This window comes from Meriones unguiculatus, chromosome 19, assembly GCF_030254825.1.
Source record: "Meriones unguiculatus strain TT.TT164.6M chromosome 19, Bangor_MerUng_6.1, whole genome shotgun sequence".
NCBI lineage: Eukaryota > Metazoa > Chordata > Mammalia > Rodentia > Muridae > Meriones > Meriones unguiculatus.
This window is the reverse complement of record NC_083366.1, coordinates 34,772,279-34,789,507: the sequence shown is the minus strand read 5'-3', so window position 1 is coordinate 34,789,507 and position 17,229 is coordinate 34,772,279. Positions and strand designations below refer to the sequence as shown.

At 36.7% G+C, this 17,229-nt stretch overlaps 1 protein-coding gene across 24 annotated transcripts in view; it reads left to right on the top strand.

Annotated features, from left to right (window-relative positions):
* The window catches only part of Sugct (succinyl-CoA:glutarate-CoA transferase), a 707,647-nt gene that overhangs the window by 331,528 nt on the left and 358,890 nt on the right, over positions 1-17,229 (top strand). Inside the window, exon 14 of one of the 24 annotated variants that reach the window (XM_060372771.1) lies at positions 13,720-13,897. The exons of the other annotated variants lie outside the window; for them this stretch is intronic. Within the exon in view, the coding sequence (XP_060228754.1) occupies positions 13,720-13,826 (107 nt within the window). The 3' untranslated portion in view covers positions 13,827-13,897. Of the gene's footprint in view, positions 1-13,719; positions 13,898-17,229 lie in introns of those variants that run through there. 24 annotated transcript variants of the gene reach the window in all.

Below are 17,229 nucleotides of genomic sequence, written 5' to 3'. Positions count from 1 at the left end.
CCCCCCCAATTTTGAATTTAAAGGCATTTTTATAATGTGGGGAAATCAGAGTTAAAAAATGTATAACATACTTTCAAAAACACATTAATGTGACATGTAAAAATGCCCATTCAGCCAAGCTGTTTGATCACTCCTATAATCCTAGCACTCAGTAGGTTGAGTAAGGAAGAATGTCATGAGTTCAAGGCCCCGCTGGGTTACAGAGCAAGGGCAAGGTCGTTTGAGATAAGAGTAAGACCCTATCTCCAAAGCAAAACAAATAGAAACATAAATGACCATTTAAAAGAATATTTCATTTTATTCACTTGCCTTATTGTATCTACTAGGTAGTAGGTGGTAGGGATTTAGTGCAAATTTAGTATGCTTTGCATTTCTGAAAAATAAATTCAAAATTGACTAAACTAGTATGTATGAGATTATACTTGTAGATTCACGAATAATAGCTGTGGGGAGTACAGTTTTCCTGCAATTTCAAGTGGAGTCTTTGTGCCTCTGAAAATGGGCTGACCAACTTTATCTTTAGGATTAGCAAAATTGTTTTTGGTGACTTCAAGGGACTGAGTGTAAAATAGTGGCCAAGTGTCAGAGTTGGTTGCTACTTTTATGAACATTCTGAATTACTGTTTCTCTAAAAAATGTCAAACATTAAAACAGAATTTTAACTCTTTGTTGGCAGCATCAGATGAGATGTTTCAGCGAGTAGGAGTCCAGGCAAGGCTGGATGGAAACAGCACAATGGCAGGTTTCATTATTATGGTGCCTGTGGTAGTTTGACTGAGATTGTCCCTCCGTAGACTCATCTTTTTGAAAACTTGTTCCCCACTTGGGGGAACTGTTTGGGAAGGATTGGGGGTGTGACCCTATTGGAGAAGGTGTGTTGCTAGGAGTAAGCTCTGGGGTTTCCAAAGACTCACACCATTATCAGCAAGGTCTGTCTCCTTCATGCTTATAGATCAGGATGTAAGCTCTTGCTACTGCTCCAGAGTCATGCCTGACTGCTAGATGCCATGATCCCCAGCCTTCAAAACCATAAGGGCCAAACCAACTCTTTATTCTGTAAGCTGTGTTGGTCATGGTGCCTTACCACAGAACCTGAGAAGTATTTAAGGTTGCGCCCTTTAGGTTTTATTATTGTTACAGGTACCTTTGACTTACCTATGCTTATGAACAGAGTCACATCCAGTCTAGCCGTGAAGGTCATTCACTGAAACCATACTCTGCTATCTTTTTATGAAAATATATTCACAAACTCTTTGCCAAAAGTGCTCATCCCTCCCTCATTTCTGATTGACAGCCCTCTAGAATTTTTAATTTTCCATAAAAAGTATCTTTTTGAAGTATGATTTCTGTTTGAAGTGTCCTCCTAGTCTTTTTCTCTGATGGATTGCGGAGTTTCTTGGCCCCAGGTACAAGGAACTGGCCACTTGTGTTCAGCTGTGGGAATGGACCACTGGTTTTGTGGCCCCATGCCCCATGCATGCCGTGCCAGCACAGCTGCTTGCTCAATTAGAAATCATTTTGGGTGAAGTACAAGGCCTGGAATGAGAGACAGGAAGGAAGTTCTTGATGATGTGAAAAGGGGTATGTCCAGCCATGGAGGTGAGAAAGAGAGACTGGAAACTCAAAGAATTGAAGAGAATTTTGTGTGCCACTTATCAAGTGGATGACTTACATTCCATCTGTGCTTGGAAATTCTCAGTAGAAAGTGAACATTTACTTAATGGTAAAAAACTATTTCTTTTAAAATTTTTTTATTATTATAACTTATTACAATTTATTCATCTTGTATCCTGACTGTGCCCCACTCCCCTATCCCATCTTCCTCCCCCTATGTACCTCCCCTAGTCCACTGTTAGGGGAGGTCTTCCTCCTCTTCTATTTGATCCTAGCCTATCAGGTCTCATCAGGACTGGTTGTATTGTCTTCCTCTGTGGCCTGGCAAGGTCCTACCCCAAGGCGGAGGAGATCTGGGAGCCTGCCACTAAGTTCATGCCAGAGAAAGTCTCTGCTCCCCTTACTAGTGACCCCAGTCTACGGGGTTGAGTCTATAGGCTACATCTGAGCCTGGTTTTAGGTCCTCTCCATACATTGTCCTTGGTTGGGGTATCATTCTCTTCAGGGGCCCCAGTGCTCAGGGTAAAAACCAGTTCTAACCAAACAATTTCATCACACCTTTGTTTTCAAGGACACAAATTATTTCTCTAAACTGAAAGGCAACAGATGATATGCATTTTCTTAGCTCGATAGAATACTGTCCACCTTTCCATCCTTTGATTAAATGATCTGATCTTTGAATGGTTTAAGTGGCCCCTATGAATATCTGCTGTCAATCACAAATACCACAGGGGTTTTGCCTGAATGTGCCAATAATTCCAGGATGTTTTGACTCAAAACTCTCGAAGTGATAGTTTTATTGTTTTCCTCCCACAATGACAAATTATCTGAGGGAAGCTCAATGCATTATAGAATGCTATATAGCTTATCTACAGGTAGATTTTAATAGTTAGCCTCTTTCACAAGTGCTTTCTTCAAATATCTTTTTTTAATTAATCAAGTCAAGATTGTGCAATACATTAAAGGGATTCTTAAAACGTTTCAACAGCTTACTACATGACCTCAGCATGGTCCTGTGAAAATGCCCTTGGGAACATGAGCATGAGATGCATTGTGGTTTGCAGGTTTCCAACTCAAACAAACTTAAAAGAGAATGAGGCTTTTAATAGAAATTATACAAATTCCTGCAAAACTAGGTATGGATCCTACCACAAAGAGTGTTTTAAAACACCATTATTTACAATGAGCATCAAGGAGACTCCAGCCTGCCCCCAGACTGCCCTTAAGACTTCATCTAGTCTTTCTTGAGTATCGTCATCTTATACCCAACTGCTTAGATAAAAACTGTGAATTATTAGAGCACCCAGGTTCCACTTTTTTTTTTATTTGTCCTTGATGTTATGACCTGAGGGTGCGGAAGAAGGGCAAAGGGTGTCACAAATGGGTGTTATTTACCATAATTTTCTATTTGTACCACACAAGTTGAATATGTCAGGTGTAAGACATCCCCAGGAAGCATCACTTCTGAGAAATATTGTGAGAGAAACATCAGGATTATTGAAATATCACAGCTGGCCCCGATGTTAACTGGTGCCAAACACCTGCAGCTCTAACAGGAACCAAAACAAAACCCCACCCTGTGGCAGCACGCCATCTCTTAACAGCCGTCTCTAGCTTTGCATCCCATCAAAATTGGTTTTAACATTTCCTACAGGAATCTTCTTCTTCTTATCCCAAAAGGCCATTACAACTCCTTTTGTAAATATTTCGTATGGGATAGATGTATCACGGAAACAAAGTGGAGTATTGAAATACTTGATGGCTAAAAACTATTGTTTTCATCTCATCATTTGTGAAAGCCTGTGAAGTTAGTGATTTTATTAATCTCAAGGCTAACTCATATTCTCTAAGCAATTTTGTTTTAGCACATTTTGGCAAAATTTCTGAGCATCTGGGAAAAAAGGCCTTCGATATTGATAGAATAAGCATCAGAAGAACCGCAAAATCCGTGGCTGTCTTTTGTAGACACACACACACACATTACTGATAGTAAATATTATCTTTGAATGGTATTATCCTTTAGTGGCATTGCTTGGGCTTCAAGGAGTTATATAAAGCGAATATCTTTGTTGAACACTGTAGGAAATGATTACACCCTATTTATATACCGTAATTTCTATAACAAGAAAACTGTTGTGAAGGTTTGAATAAAATAGTGTCTGGAAATAATTTCTAACAGATAAGGGTGATATGAAATATAATCACATTATAAATCTCATTATCATCAATATTTTCCATCATGATTGATAACATGACAATTTAGGGTTCTAGCTTTTACTATTTAGTGATTTTGTTTTGCATATATTACTCATTTTAGAAATATTTTATATGTTATTTGACTTATGTATCTGGGCACAATATGTCCAACTTCTGAAGAAATGATGTATTTCAAATTTAGGTGAATAACAAAACGTAGAATTTGTTTTATTTTAAAATATTGAGTATAAGACAGTAACATCTAATTATATGTTTTGAGTGGAAGAATCTCACAATAATATTTTTCTGTTACAATTTAAGAAGAAAACAAGTTAATTTTTAATATTCATATTTAGGAAGCTTGGATACATTCTAAAGAGAAATTAACTGTTTGACACATCGTACTGATTCACACCTAGATACCCCACTGGAGTGCCATGGCTAACATCTGACTGATCCCTTAAGCAAATCTAGAGGCATGATTAGTCCTGGAGGACACCACAGCAACACATCACTCAGTTCAGACTCCTTCATTCAGCACATAGGGATGGGTGGCCTGTCGTATGGATGGTCTGCTATTAGGTATCGGGTAAGGGGAGGAGATGGTGGAGGAAAGCAAATGAAGAGGATACAATGACAAGCAGGAGGTTGGAGTCTGCCTTATGTAGAACCAGTTCTGTGCCAGAGAAGCATTATAAACGAATGCTGAGTACCCGAATAGCCAGAGATGATGTACATAAGGCCCTGTGAGATTTCCAACTATGTGGTTTGGCAAAAGTCTAAAATAAAACAAAGAGCTGCAAAACGTCTTCATCATGATACCTACCAAGGAATCCAGCATCCCTTTAACTATTTCTTATAATTAGTTAATCACATTGGCCTTGATATTTTTTTCCTCAGAGATTAGGAAGATGACAATGGAGGGATTCAGCTTCTATTTAGTGATTTTGACATCCGAGATCTGAGGACATGGCAGGTTTCTAGGTGTCTTATAAACTGACTTCCTCTGTCTGTCTTTGATGCTGTGTCTCTTCCTCGTGAGTCTGCACAGCATGAAGCTAATTTCTACGTTCCAAATATAAAACCTATATTTTTAGGAACATTCTCACACTATTTCAGAGTAGACTTTCATAGCATTATCATTGACTTTTGCCTGATCTTGACCTTCCCATCCAGAGACATAGTCTGTTTTTTGTTTTTGTTTTGTGTGTGTGTGTGTGTGTGTGTGTGTGTATGGGATGAAAATCAGGAAAGATGATGATAATTATTAAAAAAAAGAGATATTAGATATTAGATATTGACACATGTATCAATTTATTAGCACAGAACTACCTTTATCCCTGCATATGTACTTAACAATAAGGCCCTAAAATTTACTGCTATCGAGAAATATTTAAAGAATTAAAAGCTATAAATAAAAAAAATCAGAAAATATTAATTAGTGTTTTCTGGGGACATTTTGAGACTCAGAATGAATTCTAATAGGCCATGATAGTAAGTAGGAATAATACTGAAATATTATTGATGAGGTGTTAAAATACTTATACAGCCTTTGGAACCTGTTGTGCGTTTTATCCTTGCAGTGATCTTACATCATGCCATTGTTACTTTAAGTGCCTAGAAGTTACTTCAATGTGGTGGGGTCCACCAAGATAATTGTAAAAATATCTGGGAATTATTTTCGGTTTTGCATGGTTTGTAGTTAATTTGGTTTTCATTCATATCTCCCAACTCAATTAAAAAAGTTAAGTCTTAAGCATTCCCTTCTGTGAAAGCTCTGTTTAAGAGTAATATGTCTGCATGTCTTTTATTGGAGGCTCTAATAACAATATACCTGTTTTCCCAGTCCTGTTTTAGTTTTCATTTTCTTGTGAACTTCAAATATTTTATAGTTCAAAAGGAAAATCTTTTACTTAAATGATTTCTATAGTAACAACATCAAAAGATGGCAAATGGGGGGCTGGAGAGATGGCTCAGAGGTTAAGAGCACTGGCTGTTCTTCCAAAGGTCTTGAGTTCAATTCCCAGCAACCACATGGTGGCTCATAACCATCTATAGTAAGATCTGGTATGCAGGCAGAATGTTGTATAAATAATAAATAAATCCTAAAAAAAAAAGAAGAAGAAAAGATGATAAATGATCAACACTCTCTTCTGAGACAATGTTAAACTTAGGGCCTTCCTTCTTTCTGGGTGATTTTGAGGGAGCTGCAAAGTAAAGTAGAATGCTGTTTTAGGAAACTGTAAAACGTTGTTGAAAGCCAAAAGAGAGTTTGAAAAGAATGTAAAAATATAGTCAATCATAACCAAGGAGATCATATTGTTCAGACATCAATATTCCTAGATTAATTATAGCTCTACTATAATTGCAGTGAAAGCCACAGTCTTTCAAGTAACTTATTCAATTATTTTTCTGGGCTGTCTGGAAAAATATATGGACAAGTAAAGCAAATATTTGGCTGGTGAGATAATCCATTAGGTAAAGGCACTTGCTGTCAATTTTAATGACAAAATTAAATCCCTGTCCATAAGGTGGACAGAAAAACCCAGTTCCCTCAATTTGTCCTCTGATGTCTTCGCTTGTGCCGTGGCTTGCATGTGTGCATACACACATATATACATACACATAATAAGCAAGCAAATGTTACAACATTAAGTGGAACAAAAATATGATAGAGGTCTAAGATGTATGTAAAGTATATAAGTCACTAGAGGGACACATGTATTAGCGTAATGTACTGGATAGTTTTATGTCAACTCAACACAAGCTACAGTCATCGAGAGGAGGAAACCTCAAGAAAATGCCTCCATTAGATTTGGCTGTAGGCGAGCCTGTAGATCATTTTCTTAATTAGTGATTGATGAGGGAGGGCCCAGGGCCCAGCCCATGGTGGGTGGTGCCATCTCTGAGCTGGTGGTCCTGGGTTCTGTAGGAATGCAGGCTGAGCAAGCTATTACAAGCAAGCCAGGAAGCAGTACCCACATCCACCCTATCATCTCTGCATTAGCTCCTACCTTCAGGCTCCTTCTCTGTTTGAGTTCCTGTCCTGACTTCCTTCAGTGTGGACTATGAGATGGATGTGTAAGACAAATAGACTCTTTCCTCCCCAGGTTGCTTTTGTCATGGTGTTTCATCACAGCAATAGTGACCTTAATGAAAAAAAAAAAAAAAAAAAAAAAAAGAGTATGGCCCTGGTAGTCAACAGAGACATAAACGATACAACATGAATGGAAACCTAAAAATAAATTTCACAGATTTGTTAGGGCTGGAAGACAAAAAGAGATTGATTTTACTCAAAGGAAAGAAACAGTATTTTTATTAGTCACAATATATGCCTAATAAGGAATCAAGGATTTATTTTAAATCGAAACTATTTTTGGTTTATTTGTACTGTTTGGTCTTTTATTTTGAAACTAAACTATAATAACATAATTGCCTCCCTCCTTTTCCTCCCTGCATCCCCTCTTATATTTCCACACTTGCTGTCTCTCAGATTCAGTCTCTTAAAAATTATTGTATAATATATGATACATAAGTATATATTATTAAACACAAATAAAAATGTTCAGTAGTTATAGACATATTGATTAAATAATATGCTATATTGCAGTAAATGACACACTACCTTTAAGTTATATTTTTAAAGAGTAATGTGAAATATTTCATTCATAAAGATGAGCAAGCAGGATACAAAATTGCTCATATGTATTTTCCAACCTTGTAAAACATTCTTTATACAATAATCATGCCACTTCTATAATCAGAAAGAGTAAGTGAACTTAGAAACCTTCAACATCTTATATGGCCCTCTAAAGTGAATTGTGGTCATTTCTGCATAGTTACAATCTGTTACAATGATGCCCATTACACTTCCCAGGGGAAGAAAGCAGTTTGTATTTTTATTTGACCAGAAAGATTTGTCAACAATCCATTCTACTTATATTGTTGGCAATATATTGGACAGAGACCATGACTGAGAGAAAATTAATCTGCTTAGGACAATAGTGTGTGGGCTTTCTCTTACCTTCCTGTCCTCACTGATTTCTGTTCTCTTTGGACTTTATTACAACCCTATTGTTGTGCAGTTTGCATTTCTTGTTCATCAGTGGAGCTTAACACCATTGTTAAGGACAGCCATTCAACTGTCCTGTTTAAGAAAAATATTCAAGCTTATTTGCTTCCCCCCCCCAAAACCCAGCTTTAAAACAAACCTATCACATTGTATGACCCCTTTATAGATTTTATATCTATCGTATGATATCTACTTAGAGGGATAGAATCATTGTCTTAGAGAGGTATCTGCCTTCTGAAACCAAAATATAGACATAACCTAATGGCCAGCAAATACAAGATGGAAAACATATGATATATATGTAATATAATATTATTGTGCCTTGAAAATGAGGATGTTATGTTAAGCAAAATTAGTCAGATACCAACAAACATTTCATTTTCTCAGTTATCCGAGAAATTTGAACTTCCAGAAGAATGGTGGTTAAGAGGGGCTTGAAGTTTAAGACATTGGGAAGTGTTAAACGCTATAAGTTTACATAGGAGATGAGTAACTTCTGGATTCAATCTGCAGTGTCACGGATTATAACTAATGAAAATGTATCATCTGTTTATAATTTGCTGAAGAGAGAGATGAGTATTCTCATGTCTGCCACAGGAAAAGGTAACCTTGAAGGAGGTGGTTGTGCTTGATCATAATAAAATATATAGTGGAATCAAAGTATAACTTGTGTGCATTTATATTTATATAAGATTTTCAGTTATATCTCAATAGAGCTTGAAACATTATTTATAATATTTCCCAGATTAAGACACAAATAGAGAAGTTGATACAAAGCAGTACAGTCCTGTCTGTGGGGGCCCCGTGTTGTGTAAGAATTCAGCAGTTAGTGAATGAGAGTCCCCCTGACCACCCTTTCTTCACCTTCTTCTCCTTTCTTTCCCTATTTCCTTTTCCTCCCCTCTTTTTTCTCCAGTGTTGACATGCTTTATATGTTGATATTGTAGCTGTCTTTGGTTTTTATTGTAGTCATCATGGTGGATGTGGAGCAGTACCTCTGGCAGATATGAATTGATTTTTATTTCTCTTTTCTGTATAATGGTATAGTATACATTTTAATGGTTTTGGTCATCATTTATATTTTCTTTTGAAAATTCCTAAGGCTGGAGAGATGGCCCAGTAGTTAAGAGCAATGACTGCTTTTCCAGAAGTCCTGAGTTCAATTCCCAGCAACCACATGGTGACTCTCAAGCACCTGTAATGTGATCTGGTGCCCTTTTCTGGCATGTAGGTATACATGCAGATAGAGCACTCATATACATAAAAATAAATAAATAAATCTTCAAGACAGAAAAAAAATCCTGGTCACACTTTTGCCTATTTTAAGTTCATTAAATTATTATTTTGTAATGGTACTGGGATAGTTTGCTGATGTTCTAGATAAAATCCTTATTTACTATTATGTTTTCAATTCTGTCTTTTCATGTTGTTTTAACTTTGTTTCTTACATAACTCAGGCTGTTATGAAAGCCCCTACACAACTAGGAATGGCCTTACGCTTTAGATCTTTTTGGCTCTACCTTCCAGGAGTTGGCTTTGCAGGCATGTGCCAATAGGTCCAGTCTATGTGGCACTGGGGATAAAATCTAGGGCTCTGGAAAAGCACTCTACCACTGAGCTCCATCCTCAACTACTTTTTGGTAGTTTGTAGCATAAAAGGTTTAATCTTGTTATAGTCTAGCTCTCTCCCTCTCCCTATCTCTCTCTAATTCACTTGTGATTTTTCATTTTACAGGAAGAAAACATTACCACTTCAAAGCACAGAAATATTTACTCTTGCATTTTCTTCTAAATATATACCTTAAGCCTTATGTTTAGGTCTGTGTTATGTTTCGGGAGAGAGAAAATATAGGTTTCAAATTCCTTATTTTGCATGTGGATATCTACCTGTCCCACTATTATTATTTCTTTCTTTCTTTCTTTCTTTCTTTCTTTCTTTCTTTCTTTCTTTCTTTCTTTCTTTCTTTCTTTCTTTCTTTCTTTCTTTCTTTCTCTCTCTCTCTCTCTCTCTCTCTCTTTCTCTCTCTCTTTCTTCCTCCTCCTCTTTCTTCTTCTTCTTCCAGCTCTTTTGGTTTATCAAGAAAGGGTTTCTCTGTGTAGCCTTGGCTGACTCTTTTTGTAGACCAGGCTGGTCTATAAATCACAGAGATATGCCTGCCCTTGCCGTCCTGAGTGCTGCGATTACAGGTATGTGCCAGAACACCCAGATGAAGAGATTATTCTTATCCCATTGAATTTTCTTGGCATTCTGGCTCAAAATCAGCTAAACATTAAGAATGTAACCCAGACCTGTCATTATTTAGAAATATGCTGTTTAACCTCTAAATTTTCTATTTCTAACTCATTTTCTTTGCTGCTCTCACTTCTGATATGTATGTATGCATGTATGTATATCTATATACATGAGTATATACATGATTTTACATATCTGTAAAGAATTTTATGTTGTATGGATGATAGAAACACATAATATTTAAATTTCTGCATCGGATTTATTTTGCTTAATGTGATGATTCCTACTTTTACCTGTTTCCTTTTTTTCCAAGAAACAACATGATTTAATTCTTCTTTGTAGTTGACTAAGACTCCATGGTGCTGATGTACCAGAACTTCTTTAGCCATGTGAGGGGAGCTGCATTTAAGAGATGTGCAGATGTCTCTGTGATAGGTTGCACTAGGGTCCTTTTGATGTATGCCAAGACGTGGCAGAGCTGGGTCATACGGCACTTCTGTTTTCAGTATTTGTGGAGCCAACACATGGATTTCCATAGTGGGATCAGTTTACATTCCACTGCTACAAGCAGAGTTTCTTTTTCTTCATATCTTTGCAATTACTTGGTCGTTTTTGTTCAATAATTCCCATTCTGGCTGAAATCATTTTCATTTCCACTTTCCTGATAGTGAAGGATGTTGGATAATTTTCATGGTTTTGACCATTTTTTTCATTTTTGATAACTGCCTGTTCATTAGTTCATTTACTGATAGAAGCTGATAAAAGAAATAAAAACAAATTGTCTTTTATAGACAATTGTATTATTCTATCTACCCATTTACTCTGCTTTTGCGTATTGATATATGTTTTATCCTGCTATGGCTTTCTTCTAGTCAATGTTTGTATTATTTATTGTTGAACATTCAACATTTTTATATGGTATAAGTCTGCCAGTATATCTCTATGTATATTTTAATCAATTTCATATTAATAAAAAGAAAAGGGGAATATACAATTACATTATTTTGTAAATGAATATTATTTTATTAATGCATGCGTGCTTGTCTGTGTATGTGTGTGTATTGTTATATGATATGACTTACTTTCAGCTTGAAGAACTTTTTTGGTTCTACAAAAAAAGTTGTTTTTTTTTTGTAATACAAGACTATTAGCAATGGATTTTCAAAGTTTTGTGTGTTCAACATTCATGTGGTTTGTTGTTTTGGAAAGAGCTTTGTGGGGTTCCTGGTTGACAGATTTTAAGTACTGTTATTCCAGTACTTGTTCCAGTGACTTCTGACTCCTATTGTACCTGATGAGAAATAATGTGTTAATCTTAGTTGATTTCCTTATGTGTGATGTATTGTTTTTCATTTCATCTTTTCAGGAGTTCTTTGAACATTTTTAGTATACTGTCTCTCTGAGTGTTGTTCTGCTGTTTATTCTATTTTGAGTTCATTGATCCTCTTTGATATGCAAACTAATGATTTTCCTGACATTTGGAAAGCTTTTAGTCTTAGTTTATTTGAATTTCATACTTTTTTATTATACCTTTTCTACTTAAATCAATAGTATCTTTTGATATGCTGCCTCTGTCACTGAGTCTCCACTCATTTTTCTTCATTCTTCCTCTCTTCTGATGATTGCATTGGTCTTCATTGATCTTTAAGATAACCAGTTCTGTTTTCTGCTTAGTCAGATCTGTGGTTGGGATCCTCTAAAGAATTGGTGTTTTCACTATTGTACTTTCTGACTCATGTGTCCATTTGATCTCTTTTAATAATGATCTTTGTTGATATTCTTTCTTTGATGAGACATCATCACCATATCTTCACTTAACCACATTTTCTTCATGTTCTTTGAACATGTTTATAACATCTACTTTGAAGGCTTTTTTTTTCTTTTTCTGCTAAATCCACCATCTGTACCTCTTCAGAGGCAATTTCTATTGCCAGCTTTGTTCTTGTGCATTTCCCATACTTTGTTCTGCCAATCCACTTCCTATTGCAGAAGCCATTTTTGATTTTTAATTGCTACTGGTAGTTACTAGGATGAATACGAGATATGTATTATTCCTCTAGTGTAAATTGCTGCCATGTGACAACTCTGAGTGTCTACAATTATTTTACCTTGATTTTTAGTCATCTAGCCATTACTGTCAGGGTTTGTAAACTTCTGATTGGTGATGGTATAGCCTAGTTATGATTTCACATCTTCCCCATATTATGATCTAATTGCCCCTTTGGAGGCAGCCCAGCACATGTGTACATTCATGTTTTCATGTGGGGCTAACTGTGATCCTGAAGGGTTCTCCTCGACTGTCTCTTTGGTTCTTGTTGTTAGACTGATTTTGTGACTTTACTTGTATCACAGAGCTTCCAGCTTTCTCTTAATTGATCTCCAACAAAATCTATTTGTTAAATGATATCTTTTCTTCTTTGAAAAATTTATACGCATCTACAATGTATTTTGATTATATCCATATTGTCCCTACTTCCTTTCCAACTCTCCCCAGACATCTCCTAACAAAATTCCCTCCCAATTTCATGTCCACTTATATATCTACCCCATTAAGTCCATGAGTCCAGGTGTGGTGTTATCCACTGGGACATGGGCAGCCTGCAAGTGGATACTCCCTCAAAGAAAAGTTATTATTCCTCCCTCAGCAACCATCAACTGCTAATAGCACACCAGCTACTGAGGCCTCAGTAGGCAGGATAGAAGGAGGACAATTTTTAACTGCCTTGATCGTGTGATGTGTGTTCATGTGTAGAGCAGCCAAGTTGTATTTAGAAGGCGATATTTCATAGCTTTCCTCTCCATTCTCCATTTTTGCATTCATTGACATTATGGCTATTAAGAAATTTAGACATTTTAAGTGGAGATCACTAGAGGAATTACAGAGAGACAGTTGTGAGAGTGTGGGCCTTAGGTCCAGAGAAATCCATTGTTAAAAAATGTTGTTAGTCATTTAAGGTTCTTAAATTATTTCCCCCCTTTTTTTTTTAATTTTTCCTCAATTACACTTTATTCATTCTGCATCCCCCTATAAGCCCCTCCCTCCTCCCCTCCCAATCCCACCCTCCCTCCTCCCTCTGCATGCATGCCACTCCCCAAGTCCACTGATAGGGGAGGTTCTCCTCTCCTTTCTGATCTTAGTCCATACTTGAGTTTTCTGTCATTGCTTCTCTTATTTAAGCTGCCATCAGCTATAAGGCTCACAGAGTCCAGCAACCAAGAGCACTGGCTTCTCTTTTAGAGTCTAATTTCTGGCACCCAAATTGTAGTTTATCACTGTCTGTACCTCCAGCACCAGATAACCTGAGGCTCTCTTCTGGACTGTGTGAGCACTAAGCATGAATACGGTGCATAAACATACATGTAGGCCAAGTAACCATGTCCATAAATGCAAACGTGATAAATTTTAAAATTTTACTTTTATTCAAATCTTCCAGATGACTTGGAAAGGGGCACAGTGGAGATAAGGGAGGGAGGGAGGGGCTGGGAGGGAATGAGGGATCAGGACATGGCTGGATACAGAGTTAATAAAATGTAACTGATAAGAAAAAATAAAATTAAAAAAAATGTTGTTAGAATTGCAACTAAATAATGACTATATTTTCAGAGACCCAGAAATTTGTGTGTGGAAAAGATGCGCTCCTGCTGTTTTCTGCCAGGCCTTGCAGTGCTGATGTAAAACCCTTGCAGTTCAATTTACGGTCAGAGACCTGAAGATTCAGATTCATTTGTTATCAAGTATTTCATGAACACCAAAGGTTAAAACAATATTAAATGTTCTTGGGAAGTAGAATAACCATACTGTTTAATTTATAAAGCTAGTATGAAATTAAGTAATAAATAGGAATGCCAAGTGATTTATTGCCAAGGAAGCTGCATGGGCATCAAAGTCCATGTAGAGTCAAATTAGTACCAGGTCACTGTTGGTGAGGCTGGGGCTTGCTAAAACGTTAAACAATTAGGTTTGTAGGAATCCTCCAAAATGGTATTGAGTAATCCAGTGGGCCCTCTCCTGGCTTCTGTTGATGAGGTATCTTAATCATAAGGATAAGAGTAAAACCAGGAATCTGGCATGGCAAGAATAGTTCTTGTTGATGCTCTGGCTTAAAGTCTGTATCATTTTATTACATGTGTAAGTTTGTGTAACCACAAGCACAACCAAGATGCAGACATTTTTTTATAACCATAAAGATCTCCCCTAGGCTCTCACTCTAGCCATCATTATGCAACGATGATTGTCCTAGTACCTGCCAACTCTTAGTTTGCCTTCGTTCTGTCTAGTACCCTAAAGAGTGCTATGCAAATGGAGCCAAACAGCACGCGACCTTTTAGAACAACTTTATTAAAATACTTTAAAAATTATTTTAATCTGCCTTTTAAAATATGTAATGCACATCATCAGACTTGCCCAACCAGCACCGCTCTGTGATTGCAGGACATGTTCATAATAGCAATAGCCTTCTTAGCGGTCACTCCTCTTACTGTCTGTGTAATCACCAGTCTCTTCTCCATTTCCACCAAGTTCCATTTTTTCATCTCATATAAATCAAACCATTTAAAATGTCTCATTTTTTATTATTTTCACTCACACAAAGTAGTGTTTTCAAGATTAATTTGTTATAGCATGCACAGTCAATACTTTGTTTCCGTATATGCCTGTATTTCCTTTTATGGACATATAAAATTTAAGTATCCATTTTCAGTCAATGGGTTGTATCCCTATTTGGGTGAGTACCCATACTATGTCTATAAACATTCATGTACAAGCTCTTGTGTAGGCATGTTTTTATATTTCTATTTTCCCTGCCTACAGGATATTCAGGGATAAAGATGGAGCAGAGAATGAGGAAATGGCCAACCAATGCCTGGCTAAACCTGAGACCCACCCCATAGGAGAAAGCCAACCCCTGACACTATTAATGGTATTCTGCTATGCTTGCAGAAAGGAACCTAGTATGATTGCCTTCTGAGAGGCTCCACTTAGCAGTGGAATGAAACAGATGCTGAGACCCACAGCCAAACATAAGGTGGAGTTACAGGAGCTTGTGGAGGAATGTAAGGAAGGATAGAAGGTCCCGGAGGGGACAAGAACACCTCAAAAAGACCAATTGTGTCAAATAATCTAGGCCAATAGGAGCTTACAGAGACTGATACACCAACCAAAGAGCATTCACAGACTGAACCTAAGCCCATGACACATATGTAACTGATGGACAGCTTATTTTTCATGTTGCTCCCCTAGCAACAAGGGGAACATAGGTCATATCTGACATGGACTCAGTTGCCTGCTTTTGGATCACTTTCCCTTAGCTGGGCTGCCTTGCCTGTCCTCAGTAGAAGAGGATGTGTTAATTCCTGATGTGACTTGATGGGCCAAGGTGGGTTTGTGCGGAGGTGGGACTCCCCTTTTCTGAGGAGAAAGTAAGAAGGGAAAGGAGAAAGAGGGAGGGACGGTATGACCTGGAGGAAAGGAGGGAACTGTGATTGGGATGTAAATAAATTTATTCATTTTACATCCCCTATCATTGGACTGGGGGAGGGGCAAGGGAGAAGTGGGATTGTGAGGGGATTAAGGAGGGGGCTACACCTGGAAGACAAGTGAATAAATTATAATTAATAAAAATAAATTAATATAAAAGAACAATTAAAAAAGAAAAAAGAAAAGTGAGCTACTTTTTGAATTTTATTGGCTTATAATGGCAGCAAACAACAAACTATTTTTGCTTAAAAATCAATATCCATGATTTTTTTTCTAGTAGTTAGAGGATCCTATTTAGATAGATGCAGTGTGAAACTGATGCAGATTTACAATATTCAAAAAGAAAATTAGATAAATTAGAAAGATATCCAATGAACTCCAACTCCATTGAGAATACCTTTTCAGGAACTGTTTTGCTCTAGAAAGTGAGTAAACGACAGTTATCAGAGTTAAAACTTGTGCTTCTTTGGAATTAACCTTATCCCTAAAAATTTGAACTGGAGAACTCTGTAATTTTCTATACACATATATAATAAAACAAAATATCCTCAAAAATAAAACAAAGAAAAAAGAGTCAGCTTTTTTTTAAAAAAAAAAAAATTATTTATTCTTGAAGCCGAATCTTTCTGTCCCCTTTCTTTCTTCAGACAGGGTCTCACTATGGAGCTTAGGTTGTTCTGAACCCCCCAATCTTCTGTCATCAGGGTTAGGGTTTGTGATATGTATACTGACTTGTTCATTCTGCCACTAATGTCTTCTTTGATTTCTTTCCTAAACTTATTAAAATATTCAATGTAGATGTCTTCCACCTCCATGGTTAAGTTAATTTGTAGACTTATCTGAGGCTGTAGAGGATGGGATTCATGATGACAAATGAAGGAATCAACTGGATTTGTTAGACTGTTGTTTCCTAGACACAAGTAGGCATAAGTAGACACAAGTAGACCTCAGTTCTCAGCACTGAGTTTGGTGAAATGATGGAAATTCTAGGTATCATGGTGGGGCTTGCTTTATGTGATGTTGGAGAAGGAGCCTTTGTCCTTTATATATGTTTATTTTTGGCAGCAACTTAATTTAGTTTAAGTGCTATTTTATGGGTTAAGCAAGGATCCAGGTTAATAATTTAAATATTTAAAAAGTAATTAAACATTTATTATTATTTAATTATCAATTAAATATTTAAAAAGTAGTTTAAATAATTTGTATAATAATTTAAACATTCATGTTTTTCTCCAACAGTTGGAGTTCAATAATAAAAAATAATTCTCATGAAACACAGTGCTAAAGAGCAAGGAAAGTTTAATTTATGCTTTGCTTTAACACCTATTCTCACTTTGGCTTTTTATACTAATTATTATTTAGCCTTCTATTTGACCTACCATTAACCTACGATTTATCTACTATTTAACCTACTATATAGCTATGGACAGTGATGAAGAAGAGTTGCTAGAATATTCATGATCTATTATGGAGACAGTGAATACAGAACTGATTAGTGTTTCAGATTCGCATGCAGGGACAATGAGGTTGGAACCAAGTTGAAAAATAACGTATTTATGTCTAGGAAGTAGATCGTGTCAGCACTGGAGAGCGCATAGTGGTGAAAGTGGCCTTGCCTTTCTTGTCCACGATGAACAC